Here is a 26,147-nt window from a genome sequence, read left to right as displayed (position 1 = left end):
GGCATGAGGTCACTTTCCTCACCAGCTGGCGTGAACGCACTTTCCTTGCCAGCTTGGGTGACGTCACTTTCCTTAGCAGCTTGCGTGACGCCACTTTCTACGACAGCTGGAGTAACGTCACTTTCCACACCAGCTTGCGTGACGTTACTTTCCCTACCAGTCGTTGTGACGTCACATTCCTCACCAGCTTGCAACTCGACACTATACTCGCCAATTGGCGTTGCGTCACTTTCCCCTTCAGCTGGTGTGACCCCACTTTCCTCAGCAGTTAGCGTGACGCCACTTTCCTCAAAAGCTGGCGCAACGTCACTTTCTTCATTAGCTTGAATGACGTCACTTTCCTCACCAGCTGGCGTGACGACACTTCCCTCACCAGCTGGCGTGATGTCACGCTCCTCACCACCTTGCGTCACGTCACTTTCCTTTCCAGCTTTGGTTGGACTCCTCGCCATGAACGTTGGAAGTTACTTCCTCAAAGTGCTATGGATCGAATATTGGCAAGTTACTGTTGCTGTAGAAAACAGAAATTACTGCATAAGAAAACACCAGTGAGTTCTAAAAACAAAACTAAAAACAAGCAGGTCCAAGATCGCCGCCACCGAGAAATCTTTTTTTTTTTTTCAATTGAGAATGCTTTATTAAACTGTTAACCTTTTTCATAGTATTATTACATATACTTGCTATTTTGAAACTCATTTGATATTTACAATGACATAATAAATACCATTGCATAGTGACAATTATGTAGGAATATTCTAAATTACAAATTAATGACAAGCACTTCAACCAAACTATTTGAAAGATATTAATGTTATTACTATTTTCTAAACACAACGACAAAAGACAAAGAAAACATACCACAGACACAGTGCAGATACTTCAATTATACAACTAGTATTCATTAATAAAGAAAAAGAAACTACAGTCTTGAATAGGCAATCCACATATTACCTCTAAGAAATGACAAAACAAATGACAGTTGTGGTTCTTATCTCTTTCTTAAATCAAGAGGCTCCTTACTTCGTATAGCGATAGGCCTTTCATTTTCTCGTTTAGTTTTTACTTTGTGCATGAACCAATTAAATTTTGGAGAGAATTTTCTCCTTTTACATTCCCATATACATAGTTTACCAAGAATTATCAGGTAATTAGAGAGATAATTTCCATGAGGAATGCCAACTATAATATCTTTTAAAGATAAAGTCAAATTTATACCACGGATATCAGACCACCAAGTGCTAAATCTATTCCAAAAAGCCCGCGCACAGGAGCATAGAATATTCCACCATGATTTCTCGCCGTTGAGAAATCATGATGGAATATGACGTAATGTAAAGCTATCCCCCCATAAGACGGGTTTTTATTAGGAACCAAGCATAAAGATAAGCAAGTGAGAGCACTAGCTACATATTTTTTAAGCATACGGACAAACGGACCAACAGAAGTTAAACCATTCCTTGACGGAATTCTCGACACCATCTCCCCTTGATATTAAGCAAGATGGTCGAACTTATGTCACCCCCGTTCACTCTCTTGAAGCACAAGAAGCTACAAGTAGAATGAACGTGCTTGTTATTCTTTTGCTCATGTTTCTGCTTATATTGTAGGTTCTGTCACTTTCTTGGGCGGCGTTTGAGGTAATGCTTGAATTGTGTATGTTCATGTCATTGTGAAAGCCCCACTCTGTAGCCTAATACTCTCAGAGTTATTTAGGGGGGAGGGGGAAGAGGGGGAGTAAATCCCCCTCGGTCTATAGTCCAGTGTCAGAATTATTCGGATAAAATTTGGACTCGATGGAAGAAATTAATACCCACCTCAGAAGCCCAAGGTATGATTTACATTTCGTGACTTGCCAGGGAGGCCGGCTGCAGGACAGAAATGTTATAGGCCCAAAATTACTGTCTAGTTGTTGTTATATAAAGTACAAGACAGTTATGTTTCAAAGGGACAAGACATTCCCCCAACCCTATACTTAAGGAAAGACGTTGTTTACTAAAGGGCCTTTTAGACCCTAGAGTATGAATAGGAGGTTGTCATGGTTCAAGGTGAATTGAAAACTTCTTACTTTTTTCACATATATACTGAATATGGAGTAAATGGAGTCCACTGAAGAAGGAACTGTGTTTCCGTGTATTTTCGCAAATCTTCAAACAACTATGCTTTAGTCACGTATTAATTTCCCAGCCAACGCCCTGAAGTTTTGTTTCTGTGTTTCATGGGTGTTGGTCTCTGGTTACAGGTACATTTGCGTTCGTGGCGGAAAACGCATGCCTATTATCCTGCGTTGAGATTCCTCGCACGTAAGGATCGCGTGATACTGCTTGTTAACAAGATTGAAAAGCGTCACGGCCATTTTTCGCGATTTCTACAATCGGAATTCTTTATCGGAAGTCTCATCGATTGACAGTTCATGTTTTACTTTTAGCCAGCCAAATGACGCCAAAGTTTGTTTTAAGCAAAGATTTGTTTCGAATAATTATTTTTTTTGACCAGTTTCTAATTCAGGTACAAGTTCCTACTAGATTCAGTTTCAGATAACAAAATTAGCACAACTTGATGAGATATTCATCCTCCGTTTGTCTAAGAGCTTTCTTGTTATTATTCTCCTCTAAACTGTTATACAGTCCGCAGAGTACAGTAGTGATTAGCCTTTATGACGCATCTCGCATCGGAAAAGTGAGCTTCAAAAAACACACCGCCATATCTTTATTCACAGAAACCGAAATAAACTAGTAATAATCAAAGATTAGGGAGTGCGTTCGGTGATCTCGATCCCAGGCTCTCTCTCCTTTGCCAAGTTGGCGAAGATGTCATCCGCCCCTGTAAAATCTGTGGGGATGCCAGATACGCGTCCTGGGAAATTGTCCCGATACCGATAAATTCATCTGTTTGCTGTCTTATACAATTTTGACTCCAATCTGTATTAGGAGTGCGTTCTTTCTACGTCGAACGCAATTGTCACGTTATGTGACGTCACTGACCAAAACAAATTAACTATCACACGAGTGATACTGACAAGTGATGGAAACTTGAAATGTAATGTTGGCTGAGTAAATACTGACTAAGCTTTACCTTCTACTGACCCTTCGTCTGGTATTTATAAAAGTTAGAGATGAATAGAGTGGTTTCCAATTGAGTGTCGAAAGTAATTTGCATTTGCTTTGGCTTTGCATTATTACACTCCATGATTGGTTAACGAAACTTGCGCCACTTTCTAAACCAATGGGAAACCAAACCAAAACCAATCGTGTTTTGGCCGCACACCGTTTCCCGCGCTTGGCGCCGTTACATGTATTTGTTTCGAATTCTGATTGTTTCATTGCGCTGTTTACATCTTTCGCGATTGGCCAGAGTAATTACTTTGGTTTTGGTTTTACGACACTCAATCGGAAACCGCTCTGTCACTGATTTAATGATATCAGAACTCGCAGTGGTAGGAGAGATACTACAATACAAAGCGGGCATAACATTCTGCTCGGACCATAAAATATGAAATTAAAAGTTTTAAAGTTTTGTTTTATTGTTCAATTGCCTGCGCAAAAATTTGTTTTTACTCAAACAAATAACGACAACGGTTTTCCTTTTTCAGATTATACTTCTTACATCAGTTGCTAATTCAGGAAAGAATTGTCCATGGAGTTACAATTGCAGCAAGTTTTTAAGTAAAACAGTTTAAAAAATTTGGTGAAATTTTCATTTCTGATCCGAAGAAGAAAGTCTATACGCGAAGATAATGCTCCTCTCAGAAACGTTGAATTATATATGAAGCTTTGTAGCCCGTATAATACCAAGCTGTGTTTAACTTAAACTGTGTTTTCGGACCCTGTATTAACTGCCGTAAAAGGATAACGAGTTTCTTGCCTCGACAAACATCGCATTGAAAGTGAACCTTCTATCAAAAACATGGAATGAATACATTTTCATTCCAAGACACCAAAATCTTTAACATAAATTACATGCTTTGATGAACTTCTCAATAAAAAATGAAACTTCAAGAACACGAAATCATATCTTTATTTCAAGGTGTTTCCCTTGTAAATACTGACTGAGCTTTGCCTATGGTATCGTAAATAGCACAGATACATGCTACTGAATTCATGATATCAGAATATAAAGTTGTAGTAACTTAAAATGTTTAGAAATCAATTCTTAGTGTAATTGAAATAGTAAACTCGATTGGCCGACCACGAGCAAAATTCCAAGAACCAAACATTGAAACTATTTTTCTGTCTTCTTTCTGAAAACTGGTTTTTGTTGCAGTATTCTAATTAGTAGTTCAGTGTTTTTTAATTATTTCATTTGCACACGAGTTTCTCTGAGTTCATTTCACAGCGTATTAATTTACTTTTTTTCAAACAAACGACAACAATGTTCCTTATACTTCCATGATCAGTTTTTTTAACCAAGGAAACAAAAATCATCTGATTTTCCATTGGGTCCGCTTTCAGACAAAAAAAATAATAATTTGAACGATTTGGTGAGATTTCCTTCTTCGGTCTAAGAAGAAAAACATCAACTAGTCGCGTTTTTACTACTGTTCTTCTCTAAACTGTCACGCAGTTTATAGTTGTACTTCCCAAAAACTTGAAGCGTCTTTACAATATATCGTGAATAATAAATTTTGTGTGACTAGCTTCGGGGCATGTTTTACTGAAAAGAGAACTTCTAAAACGCGGAACTATATCTTTATTCCGATAAACAGTTCCTCAGATCACCTTCTACGACGTCACTGGTCAAAAATACATGACAAAAAAGTAATGAAGACAGAGAATGATATATAGGGCGTTTGTTGCACATTAATGTGTGAGGCAAAATAAACAAAACCGAACTATTAGGAGTAGGATCAAATTTAAAGAGCTGAGATTTAAATTCAGCCATTTTGTTTTCATTTCTAGTTTACTGAAAGCCGAACAGTCAAGGCTCAGTGTGACTTCAAAGAAAATCCAAGTTGTGATGTATAAGATTTATGCAGCCCTGCGGCTTAACAGGATTGAAAATTTTTATCCCGACAAACCGGGTTGAACTGTGCCGAGAAAATTCAACCGAGATAACTTCCAATATAGGTACGCAAAATAATTACGAAGTCCATGCCATGTTTTACGCTTTTTGTGTCGGATTGGGTATTGTTTGTCAGTTTCTAATCCAGAAACAAAAGTTCGTGAAGCTAAATCTAAATTTAAATAGTAAGGCCCGCGAATTCCATTCAGTTTCTGACAGAAATATCGCATTATTTTTATGACTCTGTTGTAAACTGCTAAAGCGCTTTACAACAGGACCATGCAATACAAAATTTAGTATTTGCACTCATTTAGTCATCGATCTCTCACTTTATAACGGTGCAACCTTAATATCGGAGACTTTCAAATGAATTAGTTCCACGCGAGAAAACGAAACCATTCAATCGTGTTTTACGACATGAAACATCGCAATCATGTATCTTTGTGGCTAACGAATTTTTAAAGATCAAGAGGAAAGTGGACATAGAGCTAGCATGAACAGAAAATGTGTAGTTAGCTGTCTCAAATCGTCCATATTATACTGATTAGAACTGATTCACATTTGATGAAAAAATCAAATTTTTCTTGACAATATTCTTCGCTTTTAAAAATGCCTTTTATATATACGTTATTAAGTTCTCGTAATTGTAGATATAACAAATGTATCAGGAGCATCGTGTTTAGTTGATTTAAAAATTCCTTTTCACGATTTAATTGATCGTCCCCCTTTTCACGGTAAGCGGTCAACCGCTAAAAAAATATTTATCCGCGCGAGATTGTCTATTCGCCTCGTTTATGTCCTTCTTCTCAAAACTGCTAAATTACATAGGCCATACAATTCCCAAGCAAATGATGGTTTATAGTTGTGCTTACCTAAAACCTTTGGTGTCTTGACACTGTATTGTGTTTGATGAGTTTCAGTGATTTGCTTCGACGCCCGTTACATTGAAAAGTAAACAACAAAGATCGCATTTCTTCATTCCAAGGAAACCGAAATAAGATTGTCACATGTTGGGACGTCATACACTGAAAAAACACTTTATCAAGCGTTATGAGCGTCAGAAATGGAAGCTTAGGGCGTTGGTTGGGTAAATACTCCATTATCAAACATTTTAAAGGTTGTTCGCCTGGGCTGCTGGAGTACCATACCGTGACTGCCTAGCTAGATTTGGTCTGTCCACTCTGAATGATAGGCGTCAAGAACTATGTAGGAAGCTTTTTAATAGTATCTCTAGCCGCGCTAAATAGTTTACACAGCCTGCAGTACCTCCTAAGCATGAAGCCAAAGACAACACGAGTGGGAAGTGTATTTATAACCGATCACACATGTGCACAGATCGTTACAAGCGCACATTCATTCCTGCGATGTGCATCCACTGCACAGAAATAAGTTACTAGTGTCGAGAGAGGATTGCTAGTGTAGATAATGGTTTTCCTTTTTTTTTTTAATAACGTAAGATATTTTATATATTTCATAATATTATCGATACTCTTAGATTTCATTACTATTATTATGTGAATTACCTTGATAATTTGTAAATTTTAGCGTAGCTAGTTTGGTAATAATATCAGCCAATTGAAGAAGAGCGCGCCATTTTTTCATCACTGGAATGGGGAAAGGGGGGAGGGGGGACGGTGGCCTTAATTTCTCATTTGCTTTCTCTTAGATTGCAATCTTAGACTGAATAATAATAAAAATAATAATAATAATAATAATAATAATAATAATAATAATAATAATAATAATAATAATAAAATTAAACCTCGCCCCTCCCCCGTTAATATCAATGATGAGTTTGCACGTAAAGCAAAACGCATCCTTTTTCCACCATTGAAATGGGTGGGGGATGATCTAAATATAGGGGCGATAGTGGAGACAAGGACAAAGTTGAAACAAGTGGAAAAAATCAACGAACAAATATACGGAAGAGTCAGTCCCCAGGGGCTTTTATTTCTCTTTTTTTTTTATTACATTTCTTTGTCGAATTTTTTCCCCGCCCGTTTCGACTTTTTCCTTGTCCCAATTATCAGCTCCTGTGTCTTAAAGGATGACGTTGCCAAGGTTGCTAGGGCGTCCGGCTGAAAGAAATCAAAAGAGGTGCAGATTTTAAGGCAGTGGCGCAAAGACAGAATCTTGAAATGTTTGTTAATGATCGAATGGTATGGATCGAAGGGAAGAGTTATATGTGCTAACAGGACTGAGTGGTGGGTGGGTCAGATGTTGTGTCACTGGCTTTGAATGCCTTAGTGCTTATGATGGTGTAAACACATTTCGGATCTCACGTTTAACGAGAACAAATAAATGAATAAATAAGTACGCGGTTGTTGAGTTATCGTACGGTTCGTTGTTACATAACCTTTAAGCTGCGTCTAATACTCCCCCGCGGCGAGGTTGAATGGAATGGCTTGGTATTCAAGGGATGAAATGAAAAGTGTAAGAGGTACTGATGTCTATCCGTAGGACAACAGAGAAATGGTTGCCGAAAACAGAGTTTTTAACTAAGGAGCTAAGCAAATTCAAAGTCAAGCCTGTTAAACAGGCTAGCATCGCTCCTGCATTGGGAAGATCACACGTCTGGAATCAGGGCTTTCAAGCCATATGTAATTAACGCATTTTATAGCCCAGCGAACACTTTGCCAGTGTCCGTAAATGTGATAATAAAAACAATGAAATATTTATTATGAAAGTAGATCATGGATCGGGCTTTGCAATTTTTGTGGGATTACAGGTAGCCCAAAGGAGCTTACGTTCGCATTAACAAGTTAATTCTGAAGTATCATACGAATCTCTTAATTTCCTAATACAAATACTTTAATTTTATAGATGGTTTGAGTACCGTGTTTAAAAGCTCCAAATGGTGAGCTATGGTAAAGGAAAACATACTGAGTGTCCCCACCCTAAAAAGTCTTACGCTACCAACAAAAGAAGCTCTTTTCAGTGACTTAGATGCATGGTTTTGCAATTTTCTGATCCCGGTCTTCAACGTCCTACGAAGGGGAAGTAGCGCAATGTGTATGTTGGGGGGGGGGGGGGGGGGGGCGACCTCCTTATTTTTTCGACCAAAACCGAGGTTCGTGGGCCGAGGCGCCGAGATATTTTGTTTTGATTGAGAGAAGCAAGTCGAGCGTTCGACAGCGGACTCTCCACTTACCTGAATATCTAAACCTGACTCGTCCCCAGTCCGTCTCTCATGGTCGAGAGGAGAAGCGCTTGAGATATGCGCGCGGGGGAGGATGGGAAGGAAGAATAAGGAGAGACTCTTTTTTTCTCTTCCGTCTTCCCGTCGTCCCCTTCGTTGCGTTGCCGTCCTAGTCTCCTCTCGACCGTATGATGACATAAGAGACAGCTGGGGCCGAATCAGGGATTGGAGGGGTCTGAATCCGCCACAGTGCAACACCCGAAAAGGTTGCAGAATAACTCTAACGGTGGTTGTCTTAGATTGAAGCACCTTAATTAAGCGATACCAGACCGAGAAATGTAACACTTAAGGATATTTTGACTACTCCCTCAGTTCCTGATGTGAGAATCTGCCCCGATCTGTTACAAAATAAATCCCAACACAGTGCTGATCCCTCTACAACAACGAGATCTAAATATCCATAATGACCGTGTCCAGTTTGAGAGAAAGAAATGCTTTAGCTCACTCTTTACCTCTGTGAAGCTGTGAAAAGTCCTCTTAAAGGGGAAGTATCATGGAGTTTTTTGATATATTTTGTTAAAAATGATGAAATAAGACCTTCAATCAGCTGCCAAATTATTCTAGAATGACGAGAGGAACGAAATCAACTCAATTCTTGAAAGAAACAACTCGTGATCTGTTCTAGCGCATTTTGGAAACAAAACTGCGAGAACTTGAAAAACATTAGTCTAATATTTTTCAAGTTTCAATCCAAACCGGCCAGCCCTGTCTCTGGCCAGAGGCACTAATCGACAGTTTTATTGCACCGGGGTGATAATTTTTAACAAACTTAGCAATTATTTCGTTGTTTCTGCTGACAGTCAAACATTTTGGGGTTTTGAAATGACAGCAAATTTTCGTGATACTTCCCCTTTAAACAGGAACAATCAGCACAGAAGGATATTCTTGTAGATCAGGATCGGCTTTTGGTGAAGTTTTTAAATAAAAAAACTAAACAATGAGGCAAAACCGACCACATTATACATTCGGTGAACCTTAGCGGTCAAATGACCTTCACCTCAACGCCCAATGATGGGCACAGTTATCATGCTCCTTGTTGTTGGTTCACCCGGGATTGAATCCGCGACCTCCCACTCTGAGTCTAGCCTGGAAATCTACGGCCGCCCGACCAACTGAGGCCAGGCTTGCTGCAGGGAAACTCGTTGAATTTTTCTTAAGAAATTCGGTTTGAGCGTCTTTCAAGATCGTTTCAGTCGTAAGTACAATAAAAAAAGTGCGGCGAAATTTCTAGCCCTGCGTTTCCCTGCGCTCTACCGGCTCTGATATCTCAGGATTGTTTATGATATGTAGTCTAGGACCTGCAAATTGAAAACACAGATACATTGTTCTTCAGGTTTTAGAATTCAAGTCTTCGCTTGTCCAGCTCAATGTAGTGCCTGTCATGACATTTTATTGACAGTGAGGATGCAACTTTGACAAACCTAGGATTTATGAAAACTCGGACTGCAACTTTTGCGCAACTTTACTGGACCAAAGGTGTCTTTCACGCAAGTCGATTAGTAATTCAATGAAACATTATCGTCTGTGGGGGTTTCAGATGCACTTTGATGTCAAATATTTATTGATTTTGTTTCGTATCCGTCGCGTGACGCTGGCGTACCAAGGAAAGCGTGACACAACACCTGAACGTTTTACTTTTTCGTTCGCGATCGGTGATCACCTACTTGGAATGAAATTTATTTTTATAGGGAAAAAACCCATCAACGCATGAGATTTTGTTTCCAAATAACAACTTACTTTTATTCCACCAGAGATGAAATATAAACAATAAATTTATTTTAAACTTGTTAACTTGTACTTGCGTGACCACTGCCATTTTTGAAAAAGATATAATATTAAAATTCCCTGTGTGTTTACTCCCGTCAACGCTTGGATTTTAAATTACCCAAGCTTTCCTATAGTATAATACTTGCTACCAATTTCGATGTACCAAGACACGATATTTGTCCGCAAAGTTCCAACAAATTCAAGTGTCAACAAAAATGCTGAAAATAGGAATCCTCGGACTTTGAAAACTGCATGTAAATAAGAATCCTCCAGCAATATTTTCATAAGACCGTATTCTCAAAAGGATTCCTTACTTAACTTCGTTGCCTAACTTAAAGGGCCCTAATCAGCCACACCATTGTTTTTGTTTATATGCAAGAGTTTGGCTATTATATTTTATTCGGAGCACGTCGAAATGAACGAAATCACTGTGAAACTACTAAAGATAACGAAACATACTTTCAGGAACACAACTTTACAGTAAAGCAATAAGATTTCGCTTCATCATGCAATATCAATAATTTTGATGGCATCAAAAATGGCGCAGGCTGACTAGGGTCCTTTAAGATCGTTTCAATACACTTAGCCGTCTTCTTTCCTGAGCGATTTGAAAATGCACCAAATCTCGTCAAAATTTAACGCCGGCTGCGACGCGATCACGGCATTTCACGTTATGCCGTAATTCTCGAAAACGAAAAATCTTTGGAAAGTTTCATTGTTATTTTGGTAAATAGTTCACTAAAGGGATTCTGCTGACAAAATATGAGCAAATCCGAAATTTTAGTTTTGACCGCGAGTTCTCGATATTCTCAGGCAGCCGCCCTTAATTTGTCGTAGACATGGTCACGTGGTCATGTCTGCCGTTTGCCGTTTGCAAAACAAAAACCAAAAAATTACGTAACTCTAAATCTCTCTATTGAGTCTAAGTGTCTCCGGAGGGCCCAGTAGTAAAGGCTTTCCATTTTTTCGCTGGAGTCTCATAAAATAATACTTGACGATAGAATTCGTCTCGATAAAAGTGACCGTCTTGTGTTCGCTTGTCTCAACATAATATGGCGAAAGCCTTTGTATAAAGCACTGTGTCTGGTCGGTCGGGCTGTTTTTACAAACCTTTAAGCCTGAAACTACTGTTTCATGTTATGGTGAGAGGGTTGGGAATGATGATCACTGTTTCCAGTTTTTAAAACATGAAGAGACTAGAAGTGTTTCCCCCATCATAGCCTCCCGCATGGCATGTTAGTTGATGTCTTTTGTTAAGTCGCGATTGCAGTTTGTCGCGGGTTTAATTTATACAACAGGGTGAGGAAAAAGAAGAAAAATCAAATATTGCTAGTAAAGGAAACTATTTAAATCAGCAGCTTGCTAAAAATACATCACGTTTCCTATCATTAAAGTGATTGGTCAATCTTATGCCCCCACCCTCATAAAGGGATATTATTTCTCCGTCTTTTTTTTTTTTTTTTTGACACATTGCTTTAACAGTTCACTATTAAGTATAGACCAGGGATGAGAAAGAGGCCATGAGAAGCAAATTTTCTTTTCCAAGGAAATGAAACTATGAAAGATGAAAATTCCAAAGCCCTGAACACGTGACCTCGTCATCTCTCCGTTTAGTTACGATCTGAAGTGAAATATGCGAGCTTGGATACTAAAAAGGGTCGCTACTCACTGCTTTTAATTTACTCTTACCTTGTTCGAGAATAGTAAAACAAAAGGTTGTCTCTTTTAGGAACAACGTTTTTATTACTAGCTTGTAAAATGTTCACATTCTGAAACTAAAAAGCTATACTACGCTTTACTTTTTCTAGCGGTTTTCAGTTGATTGTCGAAAGTAATACGTTTTTGCTTTGGTTTTGCATTACTACGCTCTGTGATTGGTTGATAAAACTCGCGTCACTTTCTCAACCAATAAGATGTAAAACCCAACAAGAATCGTGTTTTGGTCGCACGCATTTTCCCGCGCTTGGCGCCGGTTACATGTATTTGCTTTGAATTCTGATTTCTTCATTGCACTGTTTGCACCTGTTGTGATTGGCCAGAGTAATTACTTTGGTTTTTGTTTTACGACACACAATTGAAAACCGCTCTAACATTCTTATACTTGTCAACATTCTGAAATTGAGCTAAGTAAGCTATACTGAGAGTGTTATCCTGTCACTCCTGCAATCTGAACTTTCATCTCTTGTTGTTTCATATTTCTTATTTTTTCTTGAAGGTATACGACAATTCGAAGTGATCAAATCATCCTGATGTTTATCTTTAACTAGCTGTATCATGTATTTTAATTTCTTTTTCCAGGTGGGCGCCTTGCGAAGGACCTTGTGTCCGATTGGGGCTTACTCATTTGGGTTCTATCTGATATTTTCCCCAATAAAGCCGTTTAGGAGGTTGTTTTGCTCTCCTTCTGCGCATACTGTTCCGCCCATCTCATGATAGTTCGCGAACCTCTAATTTCTTAAGGAAGACACCTACTTATTCAAAGTAAGAAGGAATGCTGACAGCAGAAACCTTTTCATGTGGAGGTATTTCACGAACTTAAGAAATAAAATCAACCAATTAATTTTTTATACAAAAATTCATTCAGGCTTAACAGTTTTCCTTGCTTGTGATTAAATGGACTTTTTAATAAGTGCGCGATAGACGTTGAAAGACCAACCTTAATTAAGTTAAGTTCCCAACTACTGTATTACATTGTATATCTACAATTTAATCTGTACGTGAGTAACATTATCACTGTACACCATACAGTATTTACTGGAGAAAACAAAAACTCAGTATTTAAAATGTAGCGCTTATCCAATGGAACCCTTTAAATGTAACGGACCACAACTTTTCAGGCGTTTTGGTAGGGATCCAGGGAAACGCCGTGTTCACAAAACTTAGGCTTCTTCTGTAAACGCCGAAAAACATTTCCAAAACCACATGTGTGAGAAATACTTGTACTTTAGATGAAGCGCACATCCATTGCGCGGGGCCCTTAAGTAAGACGGAGTACCATATTTCAGACGTTGAGGGAGGTCCTACAGGGAGACGCCATCTTCAAAAAAACAAAAACAGACCAAAATGTTTGCATTCTTTTCAATTTTCAACAGACGTCATTGTTTCTTCCAGGTTCTACCAAGAGAATGTCTCGGCGAATTTTTGTTAGTGATATTTGGAATATCCGCATTGTTTTGAAATCAGAATTTTGTAATTCTGTACATTTCGTAGTTTGATCAAGGGCCCGGCCATTGATGACCTCAATTTAAATTTCTGTCTATTTTCGCCAGGGGTTTTGGTACGTTCAGTCCTGGACATTTTTAAAACACTCCATTTTAATGAGATGGTAAAAACGGGGACGTTTAGTTTAGATAGTCTCTCAACGAGAAGGCTTAAAACTTATTCCAGTAAAAACGGCTGCCTTAGCTTCAATGTTACTCTTTCTTTGTCCTACTTAAATTAATCATTTATCCTAAAAACAAAACTAGTATGTACTGTACAGTTAAGAATCGGTTATTTGGCTATCTCGGGCTACGCCTTTTCCGCTAGTACCCAATTACATCTGCGTGTTTTTGGCCGAAATCTCGGCTCGGTAATATTAATCAAGAATTCGGTACCATAGAGTAAGGAGCGGGAAAATCAAGAAGAAGACCAGATAATCAAAGTTTCTCTTTGCAATTCATAGGCAAACGTTGTTCAGTGCCATGATGGCCTTTTAAGCTGGTACTCGACTCGATGACTAAACTCTAGTTTCCCCATCATTGAAAACGTAAGACTAACCTACATGGATAGAGTGCCTTTTTGTGTCTAGGTTCCACAAAACTCGTAGTCACGAATGTAAAAGTGTGTTGAAAGTAAAAGCAAATGAGGTTTTTCCTTATCATTATGAAATAGGAATATTCGATGATCAAATATTAACCACTTGTAAATCGAGGAAAAATATTAACAGCTCCTTACTATTAACATCTGGGAATATGGTAAAATTTATGACGGAATCACACCTTTGATAAAGAGAAGTCGCTTCTCTTTTAATTCCTGAAACCTATTTTCTTGCATTTTTATACAAGGTATTCTCTTGCTCCACAAATCTACTATGACGGGTCTACTAAAGTTCTATGTAAACAGCCAATTAGAAAAAATGAAAAAAAAAAAAAAAAATGCAGAAAAAAAAACAATGTTTTCTCCTACCAGGTGAGGAGTCGGGCAAGTCCTGGACTAGGCAACCATAAATCAAACTAATATATTGCCGTTTAGTACAAAAGTTGCTCGACCTAAAAAATGCTAAGACTTTTTTCTATAGTAAATAGTTCAAAAGTGTGTAAAGAGTCCAATCCTTATCTAAAAAAAGATTTGAAATGAACTGTACGGCGGTAAACATTACTCTTTTGATAACGACTTCAAAACCATCGTAATCACATGCTAGTCAAAATAAACAACTATTTACAGTCTCTTAGACGAGTTCCTAGCCATCCTTGTCTTGTCAAAACAATTCTCCACCTCATAATCCATCAAAAATATTGATTACAGCTCTGTGCTCAAAAGCTTTAAAGCAAAAACAACAGGAAATTAAATTAGAGTAATAGCTAAAAACGTCTGCAATAATTATGCTTAACAGTGTTAATCAAGGACTTTTGTTCCATCTGTTTGTCTTCCCCCTTTGTTTTGCCATTCCGCAACAAATGATTATCATATTTCCTAGCACATCTTGAACATCTCTAAATGTGTGTCTAGTTTTCAGATGGAGACTTCGTCGCCTGTAGATTAACCCATCCCCTTAGACCTCATGCTTTTAAAACTGCGAAAAATAAAGGCAAGCTGAAAGAAATACTATTTTGCACATTAGTAACAAAACCAAGAATTAAAAAGGTTACTAATTTTCGAGTGTAAATATTACAGCGGAGAATCGAAAATTTCTTATGGTAAAAAAGTCTTTAATGGTAACAGAAAAAAACACTGACCTCCCCAAACCCAAGTAAACAGGGAAACTGCAACACTAAAGACTTTTTAGAACTTTTGCTTTTTTCATCCAATGGGAATCGTATTAGGTTCCAAAAAGTCAAATAAAATCAGTTGCAAATAACTTTAGTAGAGAGCTGGTAAAATCTCTTATTGCAAACGTTGATCAGTCTACTCACAGAGCAGGTCAGCTACTCAGTCTTGTCCGCCCAATTCTAGGGTGACATCATCACCAATGAGTACAAACGGAGCCCAGTAATCCACTGCACTAAACTCATCAGATTCTCTCATGTATTTCATGGCTTGGTTCAGAGCTGCACTGGCACTTTCACCTTTCACTAAGTGCTGATAGAATCTTTTCATGAATTCCATTGTGGCCTTGTCATCAATATCCCACAATGACACCAGCACAGACCGAGCACCAGCACCCAAAAATGCCCGTGCGATGCCAACCACACCCTCAGCCTTTATCTCCCCACGGCCACTATGACAGCAACTCAACACAACCAGTCTTGCTCGCATCTGAACATTCAGTACATCTCTCATTGTTAAAACAAAATCTTTGTAGACAGGAGTCCGTGATACGGGTGAAGGATTTGGTGCTAAAGCAATTTCTCCCGTTGCCATCCGCCCATGCGCTGCAATATGCACCAAAGCAACCGAGGAGAGTCGTTCCAATACTTCATTCTTCGTTGCATGCTCTCCAATAAGAGGTGTGGTGTGAAGTATTTGACCAATCATCTGCACCTCCTCTCGTGCAAGTGGCAGCTGGTCAAACGTCTTTCCCTCAAAAGTAACCTCTTGTATCCAAGGATCACCCACGAGAAGCGCCCCACTCTTACGGTGGAAATCAGCAGAAGAATCTGCGATCAATTTTAAGCTCGTCAATGATGGAATCACACGGACTCTGAAAGACTCGCAGAGGTACTTTGAATTTAAGTCCATGAACGCAGCGAAAGGAGCCAAACACAATGGACCCTCGGGGACGAATATTACTTCACTTTCAAGTAACAAATCTTGGATGGGACTAATGAGAGTCTCATATAGTAAACTTAACGCACTATTCGGGAGATTGGAGGACCTGCGCTGTTTTTGACTCTCATCTGGACGGGAACTCTCATCTGCAAGGTTTTCGTCTCTCGTCACATTTAGTGAACAATCCTCACATTTGACAACTTTACCACGAATTTTCTTCCTTGTGGTGTCCAAGAAAGTTTCAGCATCAACTTGACCCTCGGGGATTTGCTTTCTTCTTAACTGAACATCCTTTCCTTTCTGTAAGACCCAGAAAATTACAACTTGGTGCTCAAGCGCTAAGAAAACTGTAGTAGAAGGAAAACCACTAAACTCAGCTATAACTTGTATTGCTGTGTCAGATTCTGCTGGGTATTGTTTGGATGCATACTGGAACTCCATGAGATCATTCAAAGCCTGTGCACGTCCCTGCTCAGCAGATAAAAGAGCCTCCACAATCTTGCCTTGCTCTAATAACAAACGCCATAAATGAACGTATGCCCTTTGGTACAAATTACGCAAGCTCACTTTCCAGTCATCATTAGCTCCAAGATGACGCCTTACGTCATTGAACGTAGCTATACTGTATTGATAACAGTCTACAGCTTTGCCTAAAAAGCCCATTAATTGAAAGTCAGCTCCCAGGTTATGAAAACCTTTGCCAATTGAAATTTTGTCTCCCACTTTTTTTGCAATTTCTACGGCACGTACATGGCAGTGCATGGCTTTTTCGAAATCTCCGATGCTGTGATACTCGCCGCCTAGATTAAGATACGCCGTTCCTTCACTTGAGACGTCTCCCACTTTTCTTGCGATTTCTAGTGCTCGTTCATGGAAGTGTATGGCTTTTTCGAAATCTCCGAGTTTGCAATGATCGTTTCCTAGATTACCATACGCCGCTCCTTCACTTGAGACGTCTCCCAGTTTTCTTGCGATTTCTCGGGTACGCTTATGGCATCGTATGGCTTTTTCGAAATCTCCAAGTTTGAAATAATCGTTTCCTAGATTACCATTTGCCATTCCCTCAATTGAGACGTCTCCCAGTTTTCTTGCGATTTCTAGGGCACGTTTATGGTAATGTATGGCTTTTTCGAAATCTCCTAGGTTGTGATAATCGTTTCCTAGATGACCATTTGCGATTCCTTCACTTGAGACGTCTTCCACTTTTTTTGTGATTTTTAGTTCTCGTTCATGGTAGTGTATGGCTTTCTCGAAATCTCCGAGTTCGAGATAATCGCTTCCTAGATGACCACTTGCGATTCTTTCACTTGAGACGTCTCCTACTTTCCTTGCGATTTCTAGTGCTCGTTCATGGTAGTGTATGGCTTTTTCGAAATCTCCTAGGCTGTGATAAGCGTTTCCTAGTTTACAATTTGCGTTTCCTTCGCTTGAGACGTCTCCCAGTTTTCTTGCGATTTCTAGGTGACGTTGATGGTATTGTATGGCTTCTTGGAAATCTCCTAGGTTGTTATAATCGCTGCCTAGTTTACCATTTGCCATTCTTTCATTTGAGACGTCTCCCACTTTTCTTGCGATTTCTTGTGCTCGTTTATGGTAGTGTATGGCTTTTTCGAAATCTTCTAGCTAGTGATAATCAATTCCTAGATTACGACTTGCGTTTTCTTCACTTGAGACGTCTCCCACTTTTCTTGCGATTACTAGTGCTCGTTCATGGTAGCGTATTGCTTTTTCGAATTCTCCTAGCTTGTGATAATCGTTACCTAGATTATCACTTGCGTTTCCTTCACTTGAGACGTCTCCCAGTTTTCTTGCGATTTCTAGTGCTCGTTCATGGTGGTGTATGGCTTTTTTGAAATCTCCTAGGATCTGATAATCGTTTCCTAGATTATCACTTGCGTTTCCTTCACTTGAGAAGTTTCCCACTTTTTTTGCGATTTCTAGTGCTCGTTCATGGTAGTGTATGGCTTTTTCGATATCTCCGAGTTTGCAATAATCGTTTCCTAGTATACAACTTGCTTTTCCTTCACTTGAGACGTCTCCCAGGTTTCTTGCGATTTCTAGGTGACGTTCATGGTAGTGTATGGCTTTATCGAAATCTCCTAGGCTGTGATAATCGCTTCCTAGATTACCACTTGCGTTTGCTTCATTTGAGACGTCTCCCACTTTTCTTGCGATTTCTAGTGCTCGTTCATGGTAGTGTATGGCTTTTTCGAAATCTCCGAGTTTGCAATAATCGTTTCCTAGATTAAAACTTGCTTTTCCTTCAATTGAGACGTCTCCGAGTTCTCTTGCAATTTCTAGATGACGTTCATGGTACTGTATGGCTTTTTTGAAATCTCCGAGGAGGTCGTGATAATCGCTTCCTAGATTACCATTTACCATTCCTTCACTTGAGACGTCTCCCAGTTTTCTTGCGATTTCTAGGGCACCTTCATGGTAATGTTTGGCTTTTTTGAAATCTCCGAGGTTTGCATAATCGTTTCCTAGGTTACAACATGCGTTTCCTTCACTTGAGACGTCTCCCAGTTTTCTTGCGATTTCCAGTGCTCGTTCATGGTAGTGTACGGCTTTTTCGAAATCTTCTAGGTTGTGATAATCGTTTCCTAGATTACCATTTACCATTCCCTCATTTGAGACGTCTCCCACTTTCCTTGCGATTTCTAGTACTCGTTCATGGTAGTGTATGGCTCTTTCGAAATCTCCTAGGCTGTGATAAGCGTTTCCTAGATTACAATTTGCGTTTCCTTCATTTGAGACGTCTTCCAGTTTTCTTGCGATTTCTAGTGCTCGTTCATGGTAGTGTATGGCTTTTTCGAAATCTCCGAGTTTGCAATAATCGTTTCCTAGATTACAACTTGCTTTTCCTTCACTTGAGACGTCTCCCAGTTTTCTTGCGATTTCTAGTGCTCGTTCATGGTGGTGTATGGCTTTTTTGAAATCTCCTAGGATCTGATAATCGTTTCCTAGATTATCACTTGTGTTTCCTTTACTTGAGAAGTTTCCCACTTTTTTTGCGATTTCTAGTGTTCGTTCATGGTAGTGTATGGCTTTTTCGATATCTCCGAGTTTGCAATAAGCGTTTCCTAGTATACAACTTGCTTTTCCTTCACTTGAGACATCTCCCAGGTTTCTTGCGATTTCTAGGTGACGTTCATGGTAGTGTATGGCTTTATCGAAATCTCCTAGGCTGTGATAATCGCTTCCTAGATTACCACTTGCGTTTGCTTCATTTGAGACGTCTCCCACTTTTCTTGCGATTTCTAGTGCTCGTTCATGGTAGTGTATGGCTTTTTCGAAATCTCCGAGTTTGCAATAATCGTTTCCTAGATTAAAACTTGCTTTTCCTTTAATTGAGACGTCTCCGAGTTCTCTTGCAATTTCTAGATGACGTTCATGGTACTGTATGGCTTTTTTGAAATCTCCGAGGAGGTCGTGATAATCGCTTCCTAGATTACCATTTACCATTCCTTCACTTGAGACGTCTCCCAGTTTTCCTGGGATTTCTAGGGCACCTTCATGGCAATGTATGGCTTTTTTGAAATCTCCGAGGTTTGCATAATCGTTTCCTAGGTTACAAGATGCGTTTCCTTCACTTGAGACGTCTCCCATTTCCAGTGCTCGTTCATGGTAGTGTACGGCTTTTTCGAAATCTCCTAGGCTGTGATAAGCGTTTCCTAGATTACAATTTGCGTTTCCTTCATTTGAGACGTCTTCCAGTTTTCTTGCGTTTTCTAGTGCTCGTTCATGGTAGTGTATGGCTTTTTCGAAATCTCCTAGGCTGTGATAAGCGTTTCCTAGATTACAATTTGCGTTTCCTTCATTTGAGACGTCTTCCAGTTTTCTTGCGATTTCTAGTGCTCGTTCATGGTAGTGTATGGCTTTTTCGAAATCTCCGAGTTTGCAATAATCGTTTCCTAGATTACAACTTGCTTTTCCTTCACTTGAGACGTCTCCCAGTTTTCTTGCGATTTCTAGATGACGTTCATGGTAGTGTATGGCTTTTTTGAAATCTCCGAGGTTTGCATAATCGTTTCCTAGGTTACAACTTGCGTTTCTTTCACTTGAGTCGTCTCCCAGTTTTCTTGCGATTTCTAGTTCTCGTTCATGGTAATGTATACCTTTTTTGAAATCTCCGAGGTTTGCATAATCGTTGCTTGGATTGGCTTTTAGATTTTTGGGGATGTTTTTGTCAGAGATGGAACTCAAGTTGTCGTTTGCATCTCTGCTCGATTTGACCAAAGAGGTGCCTCTTTCCTGTCAAACATAAACATAACCGTTTTTTTTTTTCGAAGATTTTTATTCCTATTATGGACGCTGTTATTTGCACTAGTTTAATAAATGGCAATCGGAAAAGTTATTTGATGATCATTTGTTTTAAACTTGCCGCTGTAAGCGGTCCCCGGCTGTCAAATATTACACAACGTGTTGCATTTTGAATCTACTTGATGTTCGACTGTAGGGAACGAAAACACTTTTACAACCAAATTCCTAATCAGCTTAATCAACATCGTCACCATTATCGTCATAATCATCATCTTCATTGCTGTCTGATACATGAACAAAACGTGCAAGTAAAACAGTGGCTTATCGCGTTTTGTGATGAAAGAGAAAAACAACGATGTATATACACTGCTTTTGAACGGACACAGTCAGCAGATGCACACGCGCATTAGATAACATTTCTTAGCTGATTTGCATATCACACTTCATCACAAGTCTTGCGCTGAGAAGGGCATCCTTTGAAAACAAACCTTGTCGAGTCGAAGTATTTGCCATTATTATAGTGATTATAGACCTAATGTCATATCAGAATACTCATTTTCTTGATACCATGGATAATTACTGATGGACTTGTCACTTGTCCAGGGAAAGCCAAAACGTCAACGAATACCTCTGAAGTCGAAGAATCATTTAATCGGTGTGAGGCAAATTGAGTTGATATATTAGAGAATATGCCAATTTAAAAACGTAGCGAATCGACTGAACTGCAGTGTGGCGAAACGACTTTGTAGCGAAACGACCTGCTTTCAATCATATATTTTGCTTTTATAATTTCGTTTCTACAACTTCTCCACTATCTAAATTTAGGAACCAAACCCATGCTCGACCTGTAGAAAAAAAGGTTGTACTAGAGGTTGTCCTTGTGTCTTCGTCTGAGCTCCAAACCAACCAGCCATGACGCGAAGTTCGAATCGTTTACGAAGATTCCGTCCGCACGAACCTTTCGCCAGGTTGAGAAAATTCGACTTTCAAAATCTATATCATGGTGATTTGCTCTCCAATGTTTTTGATTGATTTCTCTCGTTATTTTAGCCAACGCAGGCGATTTCTTCCGCACGGCCTCTTCAAGTTTGCCACCTGTTCTTTTCATGTTCGGTTGGAGACGCGATCCATACTGTTTTTAACCAAATATGATAAAATAATATAATAGGATGAGCAAAAGCATACTCAGAAACAAGTTTCCAGTAAAAGATTAAAAATCCAATAAAACACTGGGGAGATTGCAGCGGATTTCTAGATGTATTCGACGCGTACTTTTGATTTCAGGTTGAGATAGACGCTTTTCAAACTTACAAAACTAGTGTCCAGGTCAGCGCGGTCACAAAGCTGACTGTGTCACTTTATCTTTTAAATTTTAAGTCAAGGAACGCGTTTGAAGAGAAGTTAACAACTGGAGAAGTGTGTTTCAAAGTCATTGTATGGTTAGTTTCCCTTGTTTCTTATATTTTTATCTTTCTTTAGTTCTTCGTACTCTTCCTTCTTTGTCTCGTGAACCAAAATTCATGTCTTAGAGCTAAAATTATCACTTTATAATGACAGTTAGTGTAGAAAAGCGACAAACCCAATAGGGAAATTTTTTGTCCCAATTAGCCATTATTGTACGGCCTAGAAAAGTAGATGAATCGGGCTTAATTTGGAATTCTTATCATAGCTATGCAGTGAGTACCTGAAATCATCCTTCCGGCTGCATAGCAAATTTGAGTAATGTTTTTGGAATTTTCGAACCTTACTACCTTACCACGTCTTGAGTAAATAACGAGCATTTCAGTCAGTTCATTGATAGGTTGATAACCTCCCGACAGATCCAGCAGCTTGGAATATCACCCAGATGATTATCAATAGATTGTGAAGAATCGATGTGAACTTTATGCACTAGCTTGTCAATCTACGAACTATGACAGGATTTCTTTGTATGGAAGCTGACATGTTCATGTAATCCACATTCGGTGAGACAACCAAAGAAAGTAGCAATTTCGCGTTTGCTTTAGTTTTGCTATAGTGTATTTTATGATTAGTGTACAGTCTTCGCGTCATTTTCTCAACCAATGGAAGTCAAACCAAAACCAACAGTGACTTGCCCCTGCAACTTTTGGTTGCACGCGTTTGCTTCGCATTTGCCTGATTGCTTCATTGTTCTGTTTAGTATACGTGTTTTGTGGTTCGTCAGTGTACCTTAGTTACGTTAGTTTTGGTTTTGCGACGCTCAATCGAAAACCGCTTTAATTAATATAAGCATGGGTAATGACTGCTAACGAATAAACACTGAAGAAAACTTTTAAGTTTAACAACAATTTAAAAATGTTGTTTATCAAACTTACTGTTTGAGTTTCTGACAGATCCTTCGTTGCCTCTTCCCCAGTACCTTGCAGCTTGTTTTGCTCGCTCACCGACCTGCTCTTTAATTCCAACAACTTCTGGTTGTTCTCGTTAATCTTAAATTAGTTAAGATTTCTAATACGTGTGTTCTTTGGTTAGATTAAAATATTTGTTAACCTTGACTCTCAAATTATTATGTATCAGGATCAGTGTACCAAGCTATGTTTCGACCAAACACAGTCGATCACAAGTCAAAAGCCTGAACAAAGGTTCAAAGGAATGTTCCAATGTAATCAACGAAAAGAGTTAACCTGCGAGAGTGACTTATAAAATGTCAAAATATCAATGCCTTTGTTGCCAGCATTTGTATCGCTCTTGGAGTGCCACTTTTCAAAAGAACGTTTCCTATGATAATTAGTTACATCGAAACGACGTCACAATCAGCTTATTTTTCTTAAATAAATTCATACTTCCCACTAGTCACGTTTAAAAGTCGCAGAACAGATAAAAATTTATTTTTCTTTTAATTTTCAGGGTACAATGAAGGATACTGCTAATCCCTTATCACACCAGCTCATGGCTTCCTCAAACTGATTCAGCTTAAAACAAGCACTTGCTCCTAATAAAACACAACGATGTCAGTTTAGCATTTTACTTGACTTATACTAGATCAGCCAGCATCATGCCTCCACGAATTAGTTATAAAATAAGAAAAGTACCGCTTACCTTCTTTATGATTTACACAAATTGACTTGAAATCACACTTGAAATAACTTTGTCCATCTTTAACCTCTAATTGCGTCAAGTGACACTTAAGTGTCTTTTAAATTCTTCCAGATTAGATGACAAGTTACAAGGATTTGAGTTAGAATGAGCAGCAGACTCGTTTTAAAACTGCCGAAGAATATTACTATAAATACAAAGCGTGCCTCAGCTAAGCATTTCTTTTATTATTCGTTAGAATGACAACGTAAAGCTGTTATAGTTTTCTATTCTGACTCTTACCTGTAACAATCGCTTTGACGTAAGACGGTTGCAAGTCTGTGGCAGTTTTTGCATCACTTTGTGAATCATGAAAGTTACCTGCGCGAAAATCAATGAATAAAAACATGCATTGTTGATATGCGCACAATTTACGTCAATTGCTGTTAATTTTTTGTGGAAATACATTAATCAGTATGACAAACTGTGAAAATCTTCAAACTTCTTACCCAGATTAAAATGTGCTGTTGCTCTGTTACTGTACAGTTTGGCCTTTAGTTCTTGATCTTTGACGTCCACATTGATTCCTTTTGTGTAAAGCAATATGGCTTTGCAGAACTCTTTTTTTCTGAACTCGTCATTGCCCTGATTCTTGAAGAACTCTGCTTTTGCTAAAATAAATGACGTTAAAAGACATCTTGTATTTTTTTTTCTGAATAAAGGTCATATACTAGGTCATATGTTTGACAACAAAAGTGGCCGACGAAACTGAGCGACTCTCCACTCCCTCCATCCCAAACAACAAATAATGACCACTCCCCTAAGAGGTGTTGCGGCTTGGATCTTAAACTTTCAAATAGAGCTGTCAAAAGCAGTTAAACCATAAGTAATCATTAGTAAAAGTACTCACCTCTTAAAGTGGTTTCATTATTGTTATCCAGCGATTTCTCAGTAGCAGTTGTGACGTCAGATTCATTTGCATCGTCCTTTCCGGTTGCATTTTGTAGCTTGTTCTGTTCATTGACAGCCCGGCTTCTTAATTCCAACAACATCTGGTTGTTCTTGTCAATCTTACTTAGGTCAAGACTTGTAAGACGATAGTTGTAAAAGTTATCAACAGTCGAGAAAACCGTCAAACTACTATAGGCAGAAGGTCATATTGTTTGTTTGTATTGTTCAGGAATTTAAGAAAAAACACCACCATTAAAATTATTATGAAAAGGTAAAGTACTTATTTTTTGTTATTTGTCTTACTTGAGGTGGTACAGATAAGTATGAATGAAAGTAAATGAAATTGAACAATATTTTTCGTTAAGGTTCTATTGTCCGCAATAAAGGATACTGCTAATCCTTTTTCACACCACATGATGGCTTCCCCAAACTGATTCAGCTGAACACAAGCACTTGCTCCTAATAAAACACAATGATATCAGTTTAGCAGTTTACTTGACTTATGTTAGATCAGCCAGCATCATGCCTCCACGAATAAGTTATAAAATAAGAAAAGTACCGTGGCAAAACTTTGCCCTTCTTTATGATTTACACACAAATTGTAATCACACTTGAAATAACTCTGTCCATCGTTAACCTCCGATTGCGTCAAGTGACACTTAAGTGTTTTTTAAATTCTTCCAGATTAGATGACAAGTTACAAGGATTTGGGTTAGAATGAGTAGCAGACTCATTTTAAAACTGCCGAAAGAATATTACTTTAAATACAAAGTCTGCCTCAGCTAAGCATTTCTTTTATTATTCGTTAGAATGACAACGTAAAGCTGTTATAGTTTTCTATTCTGACTCTTACATGTACCAATCGCTTTGACATAAGACGGTTGTAAGTCTGTGGCAGTTTTTGCATCACTCAGTGATTCATGAAAGTTACCTGCGCAAAAAAAACAATGAAAATCACATGCATTGTTGATAAGCGCAAAATTAACGTCAATTGCTGTTAATTTTTTGTGGAAATACATTAATCAGTATGACAAACTGTGAAAATCTTTAAACTTCTTACCCAGATTAAAATGTGCTGTTGCTCTGTTGCTGTACAGTTTGGCCTTTAGTTCTTGATCTTTGACGTCCACATTGATTCCTTTTGTGTAAAATAATATGGCTTTGCTGAACTCTTTTTTTCTGAACTTGTCATTGCCCTGATTCTTGAAGAGCTCTGCTTTTGCTAAAATGAACCACGTTAAAAGACATCTTGCATTTTTTTCTGAATAAAGGTTATATACTAGGTCATATGTTTGTCAACAAAAGTGGCTGACGAAATAGCGACTCCCCACTCCCTCCATCCCAAACAAGAAATAATGACCACTCCCCTAAGAAGTGTTGCGGCTTCTTTCCAATAAAGATGTCAAAAGCAGTTGGACCTTAAGTAATCATTAGTAAAACTCCTCACCTCTTAAAGCGGTTTCATTACTGTTATCCGGTGATTTCTCCGTAGCAGTTGTGACGTCAGATTCATTTGCATCGTCCTTTCCGCCTGCATTTCGTAGCTTGTTCTGTTCACTGACAGCCCGGCTTCTTAATTCCAACAACATCTGGTTGTTCTTGTCAATCTTACTTAGGTCAAGACTTGTAACACGATAGTTGTAATATTTATCAACAGTCGAGAAAACTGTCAAACTACTATAGGCAGAAGGTCATATTATTTGTTTGTTTGTCTGTTCAGGAATTTAGAAAACACAGCACCATTAAAATTATTACAAAAAGACAAAGAACTTAGTTTTTGTAATTTGTCTTGAGTGAGGTGTAACAGATGAGCATGAATGAAAAAAAAAATTGACTTTGAACAAAAAAAAGCAGAATAATGTTATTTCCAAATCATTTCTCTTAAAAGTTAGGGCTCGTATAATATAACTGACGAACACTTTAAGGATGCAAAGACAAGGCCACCCTCTTTGTAATATCCCGGGAAATAGCTTAGCCGCAAGAAGACAAATTCCCAGATGTCTTTTAAGTCAAAAAGCTAAAA

At 38.6% G+C, this 26,147-nt stretch overlaps 2 protein-coding genes and 1 long non-coding RNA gene across 3 annotated transcripts in view; all 3 read right to left on the bottom strand.

Moving 5' to 3' along the window:
* Nucleotides 1-26,147, bottom strand: part of LOC146467039 (uncharacterized) — an 80,498-nt gene that overhangs the window by 2,794 nt on the left and 51,557 nt on the right. The gene's annotated exons all lie outside the window — the stretch shown is intronic.
* Nucleotides 305-5,955, bottom strand: LOC146467044 (uncharacterized). Its single transcript, XR_014867903.1, has 3 exons — nucleotides 5,871-5,955; nucleotides 1,815-1,865; nucleotides 305-511 (listed from the first exon to the last, which is right to left on the bottom strand). It is a non-coding gene; the product is annotated as an uncharacterized LOC146467044 (long non-coding RNA).
* Nucleotides 14,012-17,413, bottom strand: LOC146467043 (tetratricopeptide repeat protein 28-like). The gene is made up of 2 exons (XM_085126679.1): nucleotides 15,079-17,413; nucleotides 14,012-14,485 (listed from the first exon to the last, which is right to left on the bottom strand). The coding sequence occupies exon 1, from the start codon at nucleotides 17,411-17,413 to the stop codon at nucleotides 15,095-15,097; it is 2,319 nt and encodes a 772-aa protein (XP_084982805.1). The 3' UTR covers nucleotides 14,012-14,485; nucleotides 15,079-15,094.

This window comes from Pavona decussata, unplaced genomic scaffold, assembly GCF_977016875.1.
Source record: "Pavona decussata unplaced genomic scaffold, jaPavDecu1.1 SCAFFOLD_140, whole genome shotgun sequence".
Lineage (NCBI taxonomy): Eukaryota > Metazoa > Cnidaria > Anthozoa > Scleractinia > Agariciidae > Pavona > Pavona decussata.
The sequence above is the reverse complement of the archived record's forward strand: the minus strand, read 5'-3'. Positions and strand labels throughout refer to the sequence as shown.